Genomic DNA, 18,776 nt, shown 5'->3' with positions numbered 1-18,776 from the left:
GGTTGTAAGGATAAGCCCAGCAATTACAGGCCAGTCAGTTTAACTTCAGTGGTGGGCAAGATCCTAGAAATAATTATTCAGGATAGAATTAGTAGTGACATGGAAAAGTATGGGTTAATAAGAAAGAGCCAGCATGGATTTCCAAAGGGGAAATCATATTTAACTAGCTTGGAGTTCTTTGAAGAGCAAACAGAAAAGGTCGATGAGGGTAATGCTGTTGACGTGGTGTACATGGACTTTCAAAAGGCATTTGATACAGTGCCACACAACAGACTTGAGAAAATACATTACTCATGGAATAAAAGGGACAGTAGCAACACGGATACAAACTTGGCTGAAAGTAAGGAAGGAGAGAGTAATGATCAATGGGTATTTTTCAGGCTGGAGGAAGGTTTGTAGTGGAGCTCCCCAGGGGTCGGTATTGAGACTCTTGCTTTTCCTGATATACATTAATGATCTGGATCTTGGTGTGCAGGAGACAATTTCAAAGTTTGCAGATGATACGAAGCTTGGGAGTGTTATAAACTGCAAGAACAGTGTCGCACTTCAAAAGGACAGACAAGTTGGTGGAGCAGGCAGATACGTGGCAGATGCAGTTCAATGTGGAGAAGTGTGAAGTGATGCATTTTGGTAGGAAGAACATGAACAGACAAAATAAAATGTGAAATTTTGATGGAGGTGCAAGAGCAGAAAGGCCTGGGTGTATAAGTGCATAGATCATTGAAGGTGGCAGGACAGGTAGAGAGAGCAGTTAATAAAGTATCCTGGGCTTTATTAATAGGGACATAGAGCACAAGAGCAAGGAGGTTATGCTGAATTTATATATGACACTCATTAGGCCCCAGCTGGAGCAGTGTACACAGTTCTGGGTGTCACATTATAGGGAGGATGTGGACACATTGGAGAGTGTACAGAAGAGGTTTACAAGAATGGCTCCAGGGATGAGAAACTTCAGGTACAAAGACAGATTGGAAAGGTTTTAACTGTTGTCCTTGGAGAGAAGGCAGTTGAGAAAAGAATTGATAGAGATGTTCAAACTCATGAGGGGGCTGGACAGAGTGGATAGGGAGAAGCTGTTCCCGCTCATGAAGGATCAAGAACGAGAGTGCACAGATTTAAAGTGATTTGCAAAAGAAGCAAATGTGACATGAGAAAAAAAACTTTTTCACACAGTGGTTCAGGTCTGGAATGCACGGCCTGGAAGTGTGGTGGAGGCAGGTTCAATCGAGGCATTCAAGAGGGTATTAGATAATTAGAAACAATGTGCAGGGGTACAAGGAAAAGGCAGGGCAATGGCACTAGGTCATAATGCTCATTTGGAGAGCCAGTGCTGACACGATGGGCCTCCTGCTGTGCCACTGAAATTCTGTGAATTGTAGGCCCTTCTACCCTCTCTCAAAGCCTGAAGCAACATTAGCAGAATCAAAAACAAAAATAAAAATACCTGGAAAAACTCAGCAGGTCTGACAGCATCTGTGGAGAAGAACACAGTTAACGTTTCGAGTCCGTATGACTCTTCAACAGAAGAATCAAATTGAGGGTCAGGTAGAAGTAAATTACAATAGGATGCCACTGGGTAGATAGGAGCAGGCTGTTTCCTGTAACTGAGGGGTTGTCGATACATGATCAGTAAATCTCTTGCATTTAATAAAGAGGAACTCATTTACACTGAGATGGGAGGCTGTGAAATTCATTTCCCAGCTTGGTGATTTGAAGCAGAAACTAGGCTATCATTCAGGATTAAAACTGACTGGTGGAAGCAAAACAGGGAATATTATGGGTAGATGTGATTAGGAGTATTGTGTTCATGTGAAGGATAAACTCTGATGCAACCTCATCATGGATGCTTCGCCAGGACTGCTGGCATCACTTAGGGCTGTTCTCTACCCTTGGCCTTCGGTATGTGATCCAGCAGTTTTGGAAAGCCAATGTAATATTGGTAACGCTAAATGACAGATGATGCATTAAATGACGTCCATCTGTTCAGATTTCTTTTTTTTTCTCCATTCATTTTTGGGCTGAGAGTCACTGGCTAGGTCAGCATTATTGTGCATCCCTAATTACCTCAAAGATCTGGTGGTGAGTTTTGCATCTCAACGGCTTACTAAGCCACTTCAGAGCGAACCACATTGGCCAGATGAACCGTCAGTGACAAGTTTCCTTCCCTAAAGGGTAAAAAGGGCTTGGTTTTAAAATTCTCATTGTTGTTTTCAAATCCTTCCATGGCCTCTCTCTCTCCCCCATCTCCAACCTCCTCCAGCCCTACAGCTCAGACCTCTGGCCTCTGCCTCATCTCCAATTTTCATTGTTCCACCTCATTCCTCCTCCACCACCATCAGTGGGCATGTCTTCAGTTGCATGGCCCTAAGCTCTGGGATTCATACCATAAACATCTCTCCTCCTTTAAAATGCTCCTTAAAAGAAAAATCTACCTTTGACCAAGCCTTTGGTCACCTGTTGGTGTCAAAACTCTAAAGTGCACTGTGACATTTTACCAATTTAAAAGTGCTATATAAATGCAAGTTTTTATTATTTGTAGTAGGTTTTTAAATGACAGACCAACAGCTTCATGATCACTTTATCTGACACCACCTCAACCAACCAACCCTCCGCAACACCTGTGCTCCTCTAATCCTGGCCTCCTGAGCATTCCCGATTTTAACTGCTCCACCATTGGTGCACGTACGTTCAGTTACCTGGGCCATAAGCTCTGGAGTTCCCTCCCTAAACCTGGAAAACTCACCTTCCTCATTTAAGGTGTGCCTTAAAACCTGCCTTATTGATCAAGCATTTGGCCATCTGTTCACGTGGCTCGGTGTCGTATTTTAGTGTAATAACGTTCCTGTGAAGCGTCTTGGGTTTTACGATGTTAAAAGCATTGCATAAATACAAGTTATTCCAGGTATATTAAAAAAAAAGTTCAAAGATGGTGAAATGAAAACAGAAAATGCTGGAAAAACTCAGCAGACCTGGCAGCATCTGTGGAGAGAGAAAAGAGTGTTAAGGTTTTGAGCCAGTGTGACCCTTCTTCAGAGGACAGGCTTGAGTTTTTCCAGCATTTTCTGTTTTTAATTCAGATTTTCAGCATTCACAGTATTTTGCTTTTGTCCGAGCGTCATGAAGTCTGAGCTCACATTCTCTAGGTTATTAGACCAGTAATATAAATCACTGTAAGACCACACCAATAGATTACAGGGCACTTGTTAAAGCTGGGCAGGGAGGTCGCCTAGATGGTTTTTCAGCTCACTGACATTGGTACCATGCTGCTGTGTAAGGTTACTGCAATGCAGAAGTAATTTGTCGCTTGAAATGTATTGTGAAGGTTTGGCATGACAAAGCACAATGTCATTTTTTAAATATTAAGTCATAGGAAAACCTACTCCACCAGTTTGTCAGCTGGGAGAATGCATATAGTCATGTACACTACCTGCAGAAGCAGTTCAACAACAGGGTGCACGGACGCCAATCTGTTATTTGACACCATGGGCAAAGTGTTAAAGCACAATGACTCTTGATCAAAGTAGAGTAAAGCAGGAAGCTCCAGGCTGTTCAGTGACTTGATCTGCAGAATTTTCCTATCAGGGCATGTGGGAGGGTTTGGCACCTTAAAAAGTTCCCAAATCCTACAACCTAATACTGTACCTGCATTACTAAAATATACACAAAAACCACACTGTACCGATGGAAAAAAATCATTAACAGCTGTTTACTCAAGGTGAAAATGGTGTTTTATGTTCTGTGAATATTTGCCAGCCTCAGCTGACCATTAACCACAAAATTATTTTTTATAATCTGACCTTCACTGCCATTCCTCAGTTTGGAAGTTTCATCCATCTCACAGCACTGTCAGTGATTTGAGGCATTGGATTATATTAAAGATGCTATACCAATGCAATGTTGTTACTTATCTCTCGCATGCTCCAAATGTTACATGTTTCATGGACATGCTATTAATATTGACCTGAAAGTGAAGAGTATGGCATCTAAAAGAGTCATGGCTGAACAGAGAAAGCACCCATATTACACAACAGTACACGCCAAGCACAGGAGAAAACAGATTTGTCTCAAGTCAGGAGTAATTAATTTCAGTTGCAAAGTGCTCTAATAACATTTGTGAAGATGTGTTTAAATTTTATTCAAATTAAGTACTTTCAAAGCGTACAATGTTGTAATGTAGGAAACAAACATACAAACTAAATTCCTTAGCTCATATCACCACCGTCACCACCCCTTTGTCCTTTTGTCTATGACATCTTTGGCAATCTCTTAAAACAAAAACAAAAATACCTGGAAAAACTCAGCAGGTCTGGCAGCATCTGTGGGAGGGAGCACAGTTAACGTTTCGAGTCCGCATGACTCTTCTTGTGGACTCAAAACGTTAACTGTGCTCCCTTGCACAGATGCTGCCAGACCTGCTGAGCTTTTCCAGGTACTTTTGTTTTTGTTTTCGATTTCCAGCATCCGCAGTTTTTTGCTTTTGGCAATATCTTCTTTGCCTCCACCTATCACTGGCCCTCTATCCAGCACTACTTGTCCCCCCCCTCCCCCACCTCAAACAGCTTATATTTCTACTCATTTCTATTTTTCTTTAGTTCTGATGAAGAGTCATATGGACTCGAAACATTAACTGTTCCGCTCCGCAGATGCTGTCAGACCTGCTGAGTTTTTCGAACTATTTTTGTTTCATGCAAACTAGGAGGAGTAGACCATTCAGCCCCTTGAGCCTGCTCCATGATTCAATAAGATCATGCCTGATCCGATTGTGGCCTCAACTCCACATTCCACCTACCCCCGAAAACCTTTGACGTAGAATGCAGCCACCAAATACACACAAAACCAATGTGTTACAATCAGATAGTTTTTTTTATATATATTGAAGTAATGCTGGTTGAGGAATAAACAGAGAATGGCCTGTTTCTCTTCACAACGTGCCTCACATTATTTTACATCCAGGCCGGGATTGGGGAGGGGGGGGGGAGAAGATAGGCAAGGCCTCTATGTTTCATCTGGAAGACAGCACTTCCAACAGTGCAACATTCTCTCAGTACTACACTTGGAACAAGAAAAACCACTTTGGTAATGCAGGAGTTGGATCAATCAGCGTGTTTCCATATAACACATGTAAAGAGCCCTGTCTACGTGTGGATAGTGGATAGATAGGGCTATATTGACAATGCTCACTGGAAACAGAGTGCAGTATCAGGGGTGAAGGCCAGTGTAGCTTTAGTTAATTGTGCAGTGATCTAATCTAATGCACATCAGCTGTTTTGTTCATTTACTTCAAGCATGATCATTTGAATGTTTGCATAGTGTCAGCATGTTACCAGAATACACAACTCATTCTCTGGTAGGATCAATGAGGAGGAAATAACAGCATACCCTGGTAAACAATGAAAGGCATTAATGAAAAATTCAACTACCCCCAAGTACCCATTGTCTATTTATTTTAATTTTGCTCAGCTTTTCTCTGCAGGATTCACAATGAGACAATTAACTTAAGCCCTTCCTTCCATTGATAATATGCGAATCGATGCAGCTTCTGATAGTGCTCTGGCCAACGTGGAACCACTGCTGAGACAACTTTGCATTAAAATAGTAAAAACAGAAAATGCTGGAAATAATCAGCAGGCCAGGCAGCATCTGTGGAGAGAGAAACAGGAGGAAATGGTTCAGTCTGACAACCATTCATCAGAATTGAAAAACATTAAGCGATGTAACAGGTTTTAAGAAAATAGAGACAGGAGTGAGTGAAGGGTGGACTAAAAGGGTGTGTAATAGAGTGGAAGGCAGGGGAGACTGAATGGCAAAATGGATTATGGTGCAAGGTCAAAGTGTGTGGTCGTAATGGGACATGTAAGTATATCAGCAGATGGACTTTAGAGGAGTGTAAATGGAGAGATCAAAACCATTACCAACACCTGTTGTCTGAAAAAAAACAGGTGGCTTGGTTATGCTTTTAAGTTATTGAAATCAATGTTGAGCCCAAAAGGTTGTAAGTTCCTAACTGAAAGATGAGGTGTTGTTCCTCTAGCTTCACTGGCACAGAGGCAGAGAGCAGACATCAGAGTGAGAGAGAGAGAGAGGCAGCAACCAAAAGTTTGGGATCACACTTGCAGACTGAACAGCTGTGTCCAGCAATGTGGTCACCCAATCTGCGATTGGTCTTCCCAATATATAGAGGAGGTCACATAGTAAGCCGCAGCTACAAGCAAATCACTGTTTCACCTGGAAGGAGAGTTTGGGGTCGTAAATGGTGAGGAGGGAGGTGAAAGGACAGGTATTGTATCTCCTTCGCATGGATGGAAAGAAACAAAGGGTGGTCAATCTGAAATATTAACTCAGTTTCGCTCCCCACAGACACAGCTGACCTGCAGAGTCTTTTCAGTATTTTTGTGTTATTTCAGATTTCTATCATCCACAGTACTTTGCACTTGTATTAGGAAATTCTGTCAACCGCATCGACTCCAACAGAGCAGAAGGTGACACTGCAGTGCTCCCCAAACTCATTCCTGATTTGACCCCATTTTAATGCCTCAGACTATGTGATCCCCAGAATGAAAATTGGACAAGAGGAAGGGTGGTTGAATTGGTAGGGGGCTGGGATTGGGGACAGGAGGTTTAAGCCTGCTGGGTTGGCCCTAAAAATAGCAAACATCAATCCTTCTATAGCCTGTGGTTTTAGCAACCTCAGGACAGACAATTAAGCCACACCCAACAGAAAAAAATGTTTAAAGGGGTCACGCAGTTGTCAAAACTCAGGCCGGGTTCCATGGCCACCACAGCTGTCTCAAGAGCTTGCGGCCCCAAAAATCTCATCCCGCGACCTTACTGGGGGTCACGACCCATAATTTGGGAACCCCTGCTCTACTGTCCTATTTACATGGGGCCCCATCTTTGCGACAGGGCACTTACTTTGGAGCCATAAGGTTGTAGGTTCATGCCGTGCTCTGGAAACTTGAGCACATGAGCTAAACTGGCACTCTGAGGATGTGCCATTTCCAGAGGAAACATTAAACCTGGGCCTCGCCTGTCCTCGCAGCTAAACATGAAAAACCCCATGGCTATATTTCGAGGAGCAGACAAGCTCTCCCCAGTTTCCTGGCCAATATTCATCCCTCAACCACAATTACTAAAAGAAAAATTATCTGGTCATTATCATGTTGCTACTTGAGAGCTTGCTGTGCACAAATTGGTTCCTATATTTCCTTGGTACTGGGCAATGTTTCCCTCCCTAGTTTTTCCATTAGGGAATTTTCAGAGCAGGTGCACAATTAGTGCAGTCGATGGTCACATTAATGAGAAAATCACATTTCCTACATTACTGAAAGTACTTAACCAACCGTAAAGCACTTGGGGACTTTCAGAGGTTGTGAAAGATGCAACATAAATGCAAGTCTTCCTTTAGACCACCCCCCCCCCCAAAAAAAAGGGCCATAAAACTACACAACACAAGTGATACATGCGCACCCCACCCCATCTCCACTACACCTGAGCAATGTCAGAATAATGTCACTCAGCTGGACAGGGAAAGGGAATTTTCCATATGGACAGGTTGAGCACTTTACTAGCGTTAAAAAAAACTATGCATACAAGCCTCAGGGTTTCCAATATTGATTACTCCAGTTCAGCTTTTAAAAGATCCGCTTTTAAGTCTATTGTACTGTTAACTGGCTCTAAACGGCAAAGGGCTCTCAATATTCATGACCTTCCCCAGCCACCCTAAAAAAAACAGGTGCAGAGTTCCCATCAGTGTTGAACACTGGGATATAATGTGGGTGCATAGGATTTAACATTTTAAACTTATGAGCAAGGACACCTCAGAACCTAACAAAGCACCTTCGCTTTGTTGTTTTTTTTTAAAAAAGGTACACATTTTGTAGAGATTCGAAAACACAAAAACACTCTCAAGAGCACAAAGCACTTCGTTATGTTAATGAAAGGCGTATTATAAATGCAAACCGATGCTGCTGAGTACAACTCTGCCACAACTGCCTTTCAGACTTCGCCCTCTGAATCCTTTTAAAGATGCAAGTCATTCCGCCTCCCACTAGCATTTCTGCTTCATGACGAGTTCACAACTACCCTCTGCGAGAGAGATGATTGAGAGTCAGGCATTGTCCAACAAGGGGAGGCAAGACAATCAATCCTATATGGCTCTGGCAGTCTCTGCTTTTCACCCATCCACTCCTGCCACTGACCGAAGGCAGACACAGCACAGCACGGTCAGCCAGCTTGGATAGATAATATGAGACAATGAAAGGTTGCATCATTATCACACCTACCATTTTACCATCTCCCCCCTCCCCCGATTCCTACCTAAGCTTTTAAAAACACTCGAGCGCGCGCGCACACACAAAAAGTTCAAGATTCGATCCAAAAACACTTAACATGTTTAGCTTTGAAATGCTGTGTGTAAATCCACAATTGCGCTGCTTAACACATTTCTCTCCCCCACCTCAAAACAGCTGTCATCCCTTCAGACAAATTAATGCTTTAATTATATAGAACACACACACACACACACACACAGTCAGTTGGAGGGGGGGGGGGGGGTGGAATCTTGAATTATCTGGGATCTGACAAAACGAGAAAACAAGCAGCAATGTTTCGGACCCCAGATAAAGGGGCCACTGAGAGACGGAATGAATGCGCTCCCAGGGCTGACAGGCTTGTTTAACCAGACTCTGTAAAGACGCTTTCCACAGAGGCAGTTAATAATAATAAAGAAACCAGGCGACGGCTGCAAATGAATGAATAATAAACAAAAGGCGAAAAAAAACCCGTAACCGTTTCTCCTGAGGTGAGGGAAACAAAGCCAAAAAAAAAAAAGCGAACTCAACGCGACTGGGTGGTGGGGGGGGGGAAGAAGACAGAAAAAATATACAACCAAACCAACGATTAACACAAACCATTCGCAAGTGAAGGGAAAAGGGGTACAAGACACAGAGATTTTAACCCTCCAAATAAAAGTTACGCGTTAATAAAAAGTCACCACCCCCCCCCCCCCCCCCCCCCCCACAAAAAAAAAGTTTGAGATGATCCTGCAGTGAGGGCAGAATAAAAACACGAAGAAACCAGCATCGAGCGAGAGAGCCAGACAGGAGCAAAGGGAGAGAGAATAAAAAGAGCAAGTGGGATACAAGGAAAAAAAAAAAGCAAGTGAGAGAAAAAAAGATCAAACGGGTCCGCCCGGAGGAATGTTTCACTCTTTCCGAAGCCGCCAGGATGAGTTTTTTACCTGCTAACAGGTAGAGCAGAGACACTGTAACCAATCCGCTCCCTCTTGTATCCATTGCTCAGGTTGTTCTGTACACTCCAACCCTACCTGCTCCATCCCACAGGCACCGTCACTTCCGGGCAACATTCCCACAGCGGTGACCTCCCAGCCACTGGACAAATGTAACACAGGGAGGGGGAATGGGGGGGGAAGATGAAGGGGGGGGAGGGGGGGGGAAGATGAAGGGGGGAGGGGGGGGGGAGGGTGAAGGGGGGAGGGGGGGGGAAGGGTGAAGGGGGGGAGGGGGGGGGAAGATGAAGGGGGGGAGGGGGGGGAAGATGAAGGGGGGGAGGGGGGGGAAGATGAAGGGGGGGAGGGGGGGGGAAGGTGAAGGGGAGGGGGGGGAAGATGAAGGGGGGGGGGGGGAAGATGAAGGGGGGAGGGGGGGGGAAGATGAAGGGGGAGGGGGGGGGAAGATGAAGGGGGGAGGGGGGGGGGAAGATGAAGGGGGGAGGGGGGGGAAGATGAAGGGGGGAGGGGGGGGGAAGATGAAGGGGGGAGGGGGGGGGAAGATGAAGGGGGGAGGGGGGGGGGAAGATGAAGGGGGGAGGGGGGGGGAAGATGAAGGGGGGAGGGGGGGGGAAGATGAAGGGGGAGGGGGGGGGAAGATGAAGGGGGGAGGGGGGGGGAAGATGAAGGGGGGAGGGGGGGGAGATGAAGGGGGGAGGGGGGGGGAGATGAAGGGGGGAGGGGGGGGAGATGAAGGGGGGAGGGGGGGGGAGATGAAGGGGGGAGGGGGGGGGGCAGATGAAGGGGGGAGGGGGGGGGAAGATGAAGGGGGGAGGGGGGGGGAAGATGAAGGGGGGAGGGGGGGGGAAGATGAAGGGGGGAGGGGGGGGGAAGATGAAGGGGGGAGGGGGGGGGAAGATGAAAGGGGGAGGGGGGGGGGAAGATGAAGGGGGGGAGGGGGGGGGGAAGATGAAGGGGGGGAGGGGGGGGGGAAGATGAAGGGGGGAGGGGGGGGGAAGATGAAGGGGGGAGGGGGGGGGGAAGATGAAGGGGGAGGGGGAGGGGGGGGGAAGATGAAGGGGGAGGGGGAGGGGGGGGAAGATGAAGGGGGGAGGGGGAGGGGGGGGAAGATGAAGGGGGAGGGGGAGGGGGGGGAAGATGAAGGGGGGAGGGGGGGGAGATGAAGGGGGGAGGGGGGGAGATGAAGGGGGGGGAGGGGGGGGAAGATGAAGGGGGGGAGGGGGGGGGAAGATGAAGGGGGGGAGGGGGGGGAGATGAAGGGGGGGAGGGGGGGGAAGATGAAGGGGGGGAGGGGGGGGAAGATGAAGGGGGGGGAGGGGGGGGAGATGAAGGGGGGGGAGGGGGGGGAAGATGAAGGGGGGGAGGGGAGGGAAGATGAAGGGGGGAGGGGGGGGGAAGATGAAGGAGGGGGAGGGGGGGGAAGATGAAGGGGGGAGGGGGGGGAAGATGAAGGGGGGAGGGGGGGGGAGATGACGGGGGAGGGGGGGGAAGATGAAGGGGGGAGGGGGGAAGATGAAGGGGGGAGGGGGGGGAAGATGAAGGGGGGGGGAAGATGAAGGGGGGAGGGGGGGAAGATGAAGGGGGGGAGGGGGGGGGAGATGAAGGGGGAGGGGGGGGAAGATGAAGGGGGGAGGGGGGAAGATGAAGGGGGGAGGGGGGGAAGATGAAGGGGGGAGGGGGGGAAGATGAAGGGGGGAGGGGGGGGAAAGATGAAGGGGGGAGGGGGGGGGAAGATGAAGGGGGGAGGGGGGGAAGATGAAGGGGGGAGGGGGGGAAGATGAAGGGGGGAGGGGGGGGAAGATGAAGGGGGTTGGGGGGGAGATGAAGGGGGGGAGGGGGGGGGAAGATGAAGGGGGTTGGGGGGGAGATGAAGGGGGGGGAAGATGAAGGGGGGAGGGGGGGGAAGATGAAGGGGGGGGGAGATGAAGGGGGGAGGGGGGAGATGAAGGGGGGGAGGGGGGGAAGATGAAGGGGGGAGGGGGGGAAGATGAAGGGGGGAGGGGGGGTGAAGATGAAGCGGGGGAGGGGGGGAAGATGAAGGGGGGAGGGGGGGAAGATGAAGGGGGGGGGAAGATGAAGGGGGGAGGGGGGGAAGATGAAGGGGGGAGGGGGGGAAGATGAAGGGGGGGGGAGATGAAGGGGAGAAGATGGGGGAAAGGGGGGAATGGAGGGGGAAAAGGGGGGAATGGGGGAAAGGGGAGGGGGAATGGGGTGGAGGGGGGAGCAATGAGGGAAGGGGGAATGGGGGGAATGGGGAGAGCGAGAATGGGGGGAATGGGGAGGGGGGAATAAGGGGAAGGGGGGAATGGGGGAATGGAGGGGAAAGGGAATGGGGGAGGGGGAGGGGGAATGGCGGGGAAGGGGAAGAGAGGAGGGAACGGGGGAGGGGGAATGGGGGGAATATGGGGGGTGGGGAATGGGGAGGGGGAGGGGTTTGGGGGGAATGGAGGGGGTGGAGGGAATGGAGGGGAAGGGGAGGAGGGGAATGGGGGGAGGAGGGGAATAGTGGGTGGGTGGGTGGGGGGAAGGGGGAAAGGGGTGGGGGGGAATGGGGGAAGAAGGGGAGGGGAAGGAGCGGGGAGGAGGGTGGCGGGGGAATGGGGGAAGCTGGGAGGGGAAGTGTGAGGGGAAAGATGGGGGAGGGGAGGAAGGGGAGGGGAAGGAGGGGGAGGGTTAGGAGGGGGGAGGGGGAGGGGAGAAGGAGGAGGGGGGAGGGGAAGGAGAGGGAGGGGAGGAAGGGGGAGGGGAAGGAGGGGGAGGGGAGGAGGGAAGAAGTGGGAGGGGGAAGAAGGGGGGAGGGGGAAGGGGGGGGAAGAAGGGAGGGGGTAAAAGGTGGGAGGGGGAGGGGGGAGAAGGGGGGAGGGGGAAGGACGAGGTAGGGGGGAGGAGGGAGGAGGGGAATGGGGGGGAGGAGGGGAAGGGGTGGAAGTAGGGGAGAAGTGCAGGGTAGGGGGGAAGAAGGAGGGGGAGGAGAGGGAGGGAGGAAGAGGGGGAGGGGTGAGGAGGGGAAGAAGGGGGAGGGGGAAGAAGCGTGGAGGGGGAGGGGGAAGGACGAGGTAGGGGGGAAGAAGGGGGGAGGGGGCAAGGACGGGGTAGGGGGAAGGATGGGGCAGAGGGGATGGGGGAGGAGGGGGGAGAAGGGGGAGGAGGGGGGAGGGAGAGGGAGGGAGGGGGAGGGAGAGGGAGGGGAAGAAGGGGGTAGGGAGGGGGGATGGAGGGTGGAAGGAGGGGGGGGAGAGAGGGGGAAGAAGGGGGGAGGGAAGGGGAAGAAGGAGGATGAGGTGAGGGGGAAGAATGGGGGGAGGAGGGGGAAGAATGGGGGGAGGAGGGGGAAGAAGGGAAGGGGAGGAGGAGCGCGGGGAATAAGCAGAGGTGGGGTGGGGGAGAATAAGGGGGGAAGATGGGGAGGATGGAAGAAGGGGAGGGGGTGAAGAAGGGCAGGGGAGGAGGGGAATGGGGGGGAGGAGGGGAAGGGGTGGAAGTAGGGGAGAAGTGCAGGGTAGGGGGGAAGAAGGAGGGGGAGGAGAGGGAGGAGGGGGAGGGGTGAGGAGGGGAAGGAGGAAGAAGGGGTGAGGGGGGAAAAGGGGGGAGGGGGAGGGGGGAAGAAGGGGGAGGGGGAAGGACGAAGTAGGGGGAAGAAGAGGGGAGGGGGGGGAAGGACGGGGCAGGGGGAGGAGGGGGAGGGGGAGGAGGGGAAGAGGAGGCAGAGAAGGTGGGAGGGGTGGAAGAAGGGGGGAGGGGGGAAGGGCAGGGTAGGGGGGAAGAAGGAGGGGGAGGAGAGGGAGGAGGGGGAGGGGTGAGGAGGGGAAGGAGGAAGAAGGGGTGAGGGGGGAAAAGGGGGGAGGGGGAGGGGGGAAGAAGGGGGAGGGGGAAGGACGAAGTAGGGGGAAGAAGAGGGGAGGGGGGGAAGGACGGGGCAGGGGGGAGGAGGAGGAGGGGAAGAGGAGGCAGAGAAGGTGGGAGGGGTGGAAGAAGGGGGGAGGGGGGAAGGGCAGGGTAGGGGGGAAGAAGGAGGGGGAGGGGGGAGCAGAGGGAAGGAGGAGGAGGGGGAGGGGGTGAGGAGGGGAAGAAGGGGGGAGGGGGGAGGCGGGGGAGGGGGGAAGAAGGGGGAAGGAGGGGGGAGGGGTGAAGGAGGGGAGGAGGGGGGAGGGGGAAGAAGCGTGGAGGGGGAGGGGGAAGGACGAGGTAGGGGAGGAAGAAGGGGGAGAGGGGAAGGAGGGGGAGTGGGGAAGAAGGGGGAGGGGAGAGGGGGAAGAAGCGAGGAAGGGGAGGGGGAAGGACAAGGTAGGGGGGGAAGAAAGGGGGAGGGGGCAAGGACAGGGTAGGGGAAGGAGGGGGGAAGGACGGGGCAGAGGGGATGGTGGAGTAGGGGCGGAGAAGGGGGAGGGTGGAGGGGGAGGAGGGGTGAGGGGAGTGGGGGAAGAAGGGGAGGTGGGAAGGAGAATGGGGAGGGAGGGGGCAAGGGAGGGAGAGGGGGAAGGGAGGGAGAGGGAGGGAGGGGGCGGGGAGGGAGAGGGAGGGAGGGGAAGAAGGGGGTAGGGAGGGAGGAGGGAGGGTGGAAGGAGGGGGAGGGAGGGGGAAGGAGGGGGGAGAGAGGAGGAAGAAGTGGGGAGGGAGGGGGAATAAGAGGGGAGGTAGGGGGGAAGAAGGAGGATGAGGTGAGGGGGAAGAATGGAGGGGAGGATGGGGAAGAAGGGAAGGGGTGGAGGGGCGTGGGGAATAAGCGGAGGTGGGGTGGGGGAGAAGAAGCGGGGAGAAGGGGAGAGGATGAAGAAGGGCAGGGGAGAAGGGGATGGGGGGAGAGGGGGCGGGAGCAAGAAGGGGAATGGGGAGGGGGGAAGAAGGGGAGGGGGAGTGGAGGGGCAGGTAGAAGAGGAGTGAGGGGGAAGAAGGGGGGAAAGAAGGGGAGGGGGGAAGGAGGGGAGGGGAAGAAGGGGGAGGGAGCGGGGGAGAAAGGGGTGGGGGGAAGAAGGGGAGATGGGAAAAAGAGGGGGGAAGGGGAGGGGAGGGAGGGGTAAAGGGGGGAGGGTGGGGGAGGGAGGGGGTAAGAAGGGGGATGGAGGGAGGAAGAAGGGGGACTGAGGTTGAAGAAGGGGGAGGGGGGAAGTAGGGGGAGGGAGGGGGAAGAAGGAGAGGGGGAAGAAGAGGGAGGAGGGTAGGGGGCAAGAAGAGGGGGGAAGAAGTGGGGGGAAGAAGTGGGGGGAGGGGGGAAGAAGAGCGGGGAAGAAGGAGGGGGGTTGGGGGAAGAAGAGGGGAGTGGGGAAGAGAGCGGTGAGGGGGGAAGAAGACGGGGAGAGGAGAGGGGAAGAGGAGGGGGGAAGAAGATGGGAAGGGGGAAGAGGAGGGGGGAAGAAGACAGGGGGAGGGGGGAAGAGGAGGGGTGAAGAACATGGGGGGAGGGGGAAGAGGAGGGGAGAGAAGGGGGGAAAAAGAGGGGGGAGGAGGGAGAAGAAGAGGGGGAGGGGGAGAAGAGGGGAGGGTGGGGGGAAGAAGGGGGGTGGGGGTAGGGAGGGGAGAAGGGGGGAGGGTGGGGGGAAAGAAGAGGGGGAGGAGGAGAAGAGGGGGGAAGAAGGGGGCAGAGGGGGGAAGAAGGGGGAGGAGGGGGGAAGATGAAGGGGGGAGAAGAGAGGGGGAGGGGGAGGGGAGGGGGTAGAAAAGGGGGGGAAGAAGAGGGGGGAGGCGGGGAAGAAGAGGGGGAGGGGGTGAAGAGGAGTGGGGGAAGAAGGGGGGGAGAAGAGGGGGAGGAGGGGGAAGAAGAGGGGCCAGAATGGGGGAGAATGGACGGGGGGGAAGAAGAGGGGGGCGGGGGGGAGAAGTGGGGAGAAGAAGGGGGACGGGGAGGAAGAGGAGGGAGGGGGAAAGAAGTGGGGGAGATGGGGGGAAGAAGAGGGGGGGAGGCGGGAAGAAGAGAGGTGGGAGGGGGAGGGGAGGGGGGAGGAAGAGGGGGAGGGGTCAAGAAGAGGGGGAGGGGGAAGAAGTGGGGGGAAGAGGATGGGGGGAAGAAGATTGGGAGGAGGGGAGAAGGAGAGGGGGGAGGAGGGGGAGAAGAAGGGGGAAGAAGAGGGGGGGAGGAAGGGGAAGAAGAGTGGAGGAGGAGGAGGAAGAAGAGGGGGGAGGAGGGGGCAAGAAGGTGGGGAGAATGGGCGGAGGGGGAGAAGAGGGGGGAAGAAGAGGGGGGAGGGTGGAAGAAGAGGGGTGGAAGAAGGGGGGAGAAGAGGGGGAGGGGGAGGAAGAAGGGGGGAGAAGAGGGGAGGGGGCAGGAGAGGGGGAAAGTAGAGTGGAGGGGGTCAGAAGAGGGGAGGGGGCAGAAGACAGGGAAGAAGAGGAGGGGTCAGAAGAGGGGGAAGAAGAGGGGAGGTGGCAGAAGATGGGGGACTAAGAGGGGAAGGGGTCAGAAGAGGGGGGACTAAGGTGAGGGGGCAGAAGGGGGGAGGGAGTGAATAAGAGGGGAGGGGGAGGAGGGCAGAAGAAGAGTGGAGGGGGCAGGAGGGGGAAAGAAGAGGGGAGGGGGGTGCGGGAAGAAGTGAGGGTGGGGGGTGATGAAGGGAGGGGGAAAAGTTTTGCAAAAACCCACACTGTACTCACCAAGATTCCAGTCCACTGGCTCATTATTCCAAGCATACCAGGTTTTCAAACAAAAAGTTGGTTTTAAGAATACAAGATCAACGACGAGGAAATTCAGTTCCCTGGATAGATTGGAAAAGTTTTGGGCTGTTTTCCTTGCAGCAGAGAATGTTGAGAGGGGATTTGATAAGAGGTGTTCAAATTCATGAGGGCTCTGGACAGCGTCAATAGGGAGAAGCCGTTCCCATGGGCGGAAGGGTCAAGAACAAGCGGGCACAGATTTAAATTAATTGGCAGACGAAGCAATGGCGGTTGGGGGGTGGTGGAAGAGAGAGATCTCCTCACGCTGCAAGCAGTTAGGATCTGGAATGTTCTGCCTGAGAGTGCAGTGGAGGCAGTTTCAATCAAGGCGTCCAAGAGGGAATTGGGTTATTAACTGAAAAGGAAAAACGTGCAGGTATATGGAGAGAAGTCAGGTGAATGGCACTAGGTGCATTGCTCATTCAGAGAGCTGGCACAGAGACCTTCAAGCTAACTGGTCTACAGTTTTCTGTTTGCTGCCTTGCTCCCTTCTTGAATAGACGGGTTATATTTGCTACTTTCCAGCCCGATGTAACCAAAATCTAGGGAATTTTGGAAAATTAACACCAATACATCTATGTACCTCGTTAGCCACCTCTTTTAAGACCCTTGAATGAAGTCCATTGGACCCAGAGACTTGTCAGCCCTCAGCTCCATCAGTTTGCTCAGTATCACTTCCCTGGTGATTACAATCTCACCAAGTTCCCCTCCACCTCCTGATTTATAGCAATAACTGGAATATTCACCAAACACTATCCCCCCTCCCCCCACAAAATCATTGAAAAAGGGAGGAACTTGCATTTATATAGTGCCTTTTATGACTTTGGGATGTTCCAAAGCATTTTAAAGCCAATGATGTACCCTTTGAAGTCTAGTCACTGTCTCAATGTAGCAAACATGGCAGCCAATTTGTGTAAAGCAAAGACCCAAGATCAACAATGAGGGATATGGCAAGATTTTTACTGTTGTTGGTTGAGGAAGAATTATTGGCCATGACAGCGTAGTGTGATTAGCAGTCCCCGAAGCCAACATCTCTGGCCCTGATGACGGTAGAGCAGACCAGCACTGCAATCACAGTGCATATCAGAGTCTTCTGTAAGTTAACTGTAAGACATTATTAACTACTAGAATTATTTACGCATATACAGTGAAGGGTACAAGCTAGGAGCTGTCTCCATGCTCTGGTCTATTCACAGCCCTTTTCTTTTGAAAAATATACTTTATTCATAAAATATCTGAAAGAACATTACAAAACATTTCTAAATGGCCATCACAAACAGTGCAATCAGATTTAACTTTTACACATGGAACACAAGGTGCTTCAATACAATCAATCATGACAGTCATTTTACAGTGTGGTCATTACAGATAATCAGACAGTGCAATGGGGTTGGATACATCGACATACATCATGTTGCACTCTCAGGTGCTTCAATATAATTATGAAACCTTTAGTTTTCGCTACATACATTCTTTGTGAGCTGTACAGCCCGAGGGGTCTATACAATTCCAAGCCCCTCAGTGCACTATGGCAGAAAGGTCTTAGACAGCGAACTTCCCCCATTGCGCCTTTGCGGCGGCTGCCCCAAGCTTTACCGTGTCCCGCAGCACGTAGCCCAGGACCTTGGAATGTGCCAGTCTGCAACACTCGGTCGGGGACAACTCTTTGCACTGGAAGAGCAACAAGGTTTGGGCAGATCAAAGAGTGCCTTTCACTGAATTGATGACCCTCCAGCTGCAGTTGATGTTTGTCTCGGTGTGTGTCCCTGGGAACAGCCCGTAGAGCACAGAGTCCTGTGTCACAGAACTGCTCGGGATGAACGTCGACAGAAACCACTGCATCTCTCTCCAGACCTTCTTTGCAAAGGCACAATCCACAAGGAGGTGAACAACGGTCTCTTCCCCACCACAGCCACCTCGAGGGCAACGTGCAGAGGGGGTGAGACTCCTGGCATGTTGGAAGGATCTGACGGGGAGGGCCTTTCTCACCACCAGCCAAGCTACATCTTGGTGCTTGTTGGAAAAGTTCTGGCGATGAGGCATTCTGCCAAATGACTTTGACAGTCTGCTCGGTGAACCATCCCACAGGATCCACCCTCTCCTTTCCTTCAGGGCCTCTATGACGTTATGTGCCGACAGCTGCCTGATGGACTTGTGGTCAAAGGTGTTTCTCTGCATAAATTTCTCCACGAGGGACAGGTGGTACAGCACGGTCCAACTACTTGGAGCGTTCCGCGGCAGTATGGCCAGACCCATCCTTCGCAACACCGGGGACAGGTAGAATGTCAGCACGGAGTGACACTTGGTGTTTGCGTACCAGGGGTCTACGCACAACCTGATGCAGCCGCACACAAAGGTGGCCATCAGGATGAGGGCGATGTTGGGCACGTTTTTTCCCCCTTTATCCAAAGGCTTGTACATTCACGTCCCTGCTCAACACCACACTGACCCTGAGTCTGGGTCATATGCCTTCTTACATCATTGTGTGGGCAATACTGCACTCAGTCCCACTTTAACGCTATATGTGCCAGACCCTTATACCATTTTTCATTTGGCAGCCATGCCTTCGGCTGTCTAGGCCCTAAGTTCTGGAATTCTCTCAATCAACCTTTCCTTCTCTCTCCTCCTTAAAACCTAACACTTGACCGCGCTTTTAATCATCTCTTTGGTTAGGCTTCTGTGAAGCACCTTGGAAATGTTTTCTGTGTTAACGCTGCAACAGCTACCTTGCCACAGTAAAACATTTAAGCATAAAATGCTTTGGGACACCTTGAGGTCCTGAAAGGCAATGGATAATTCTTGTAGGTGTCACTTAAGCTCTACATTCATACTGTGTACCGCTGACATCTACTGACAATCTCCAGTACTGCAGCCTTAACATTGT

At 52.2% G+C, this 18,776-nt stretch overlaps 1 protein-coding gene across 3 annotated transcripts in view; it reads right to left on the bottom strand.

Annotated features, from left to right (window-relative positions):
- The window catches only part of cxadr (CXADR Ig-like cell adhesion molecule), a 104,570-nt gene extending 95,186 nt beyond the window's left edge, over positions 1-9,384 (bottom strand). The window contains exon 1 of one of the 3 annotated variants that reach the window (XM_041211083.1): positions 9,239-9,384. In XM_041211083.1, the coding sequence (XP_041067017.1) occupies positions 9,239-9,293 (55 nt within the window). In that variant the 5' untranslated portion in view covers positions 9,294-9,384. Of the gene's footprint in view, positions 1-2,064; positions 2,088-9,238 lie in introns of those variants that run through there. The other 2 variants (XM_041211082.1, XM_041211089.1) reach the window with 2 other exon arrangements.
- Between the last annotated feature and the right edge of the window lie 9,392 nt (positions 9,385-18,776).

This window comes from Carcharodon carcharias, chromosome 18 (genome assembly GCF_017639515.1).
Source record: "Carcharodon carcharias isolate sCarCar2 chromosome 18, sCarCar2.pri, whole genome shotgun sequence".
NCBI classification, from domain to species: domain Eukaryota; kingdom Metazoa; phylum Chordata; class Chondrichthyes; order Lamniformes; family Lamnidae; genus Carcharodon; species Carcharodon carcharias.
Note: the sequence above shows the minus strand (reverse complement) of the source record. Positions and strands in the feature narration are given on the sequence as shown.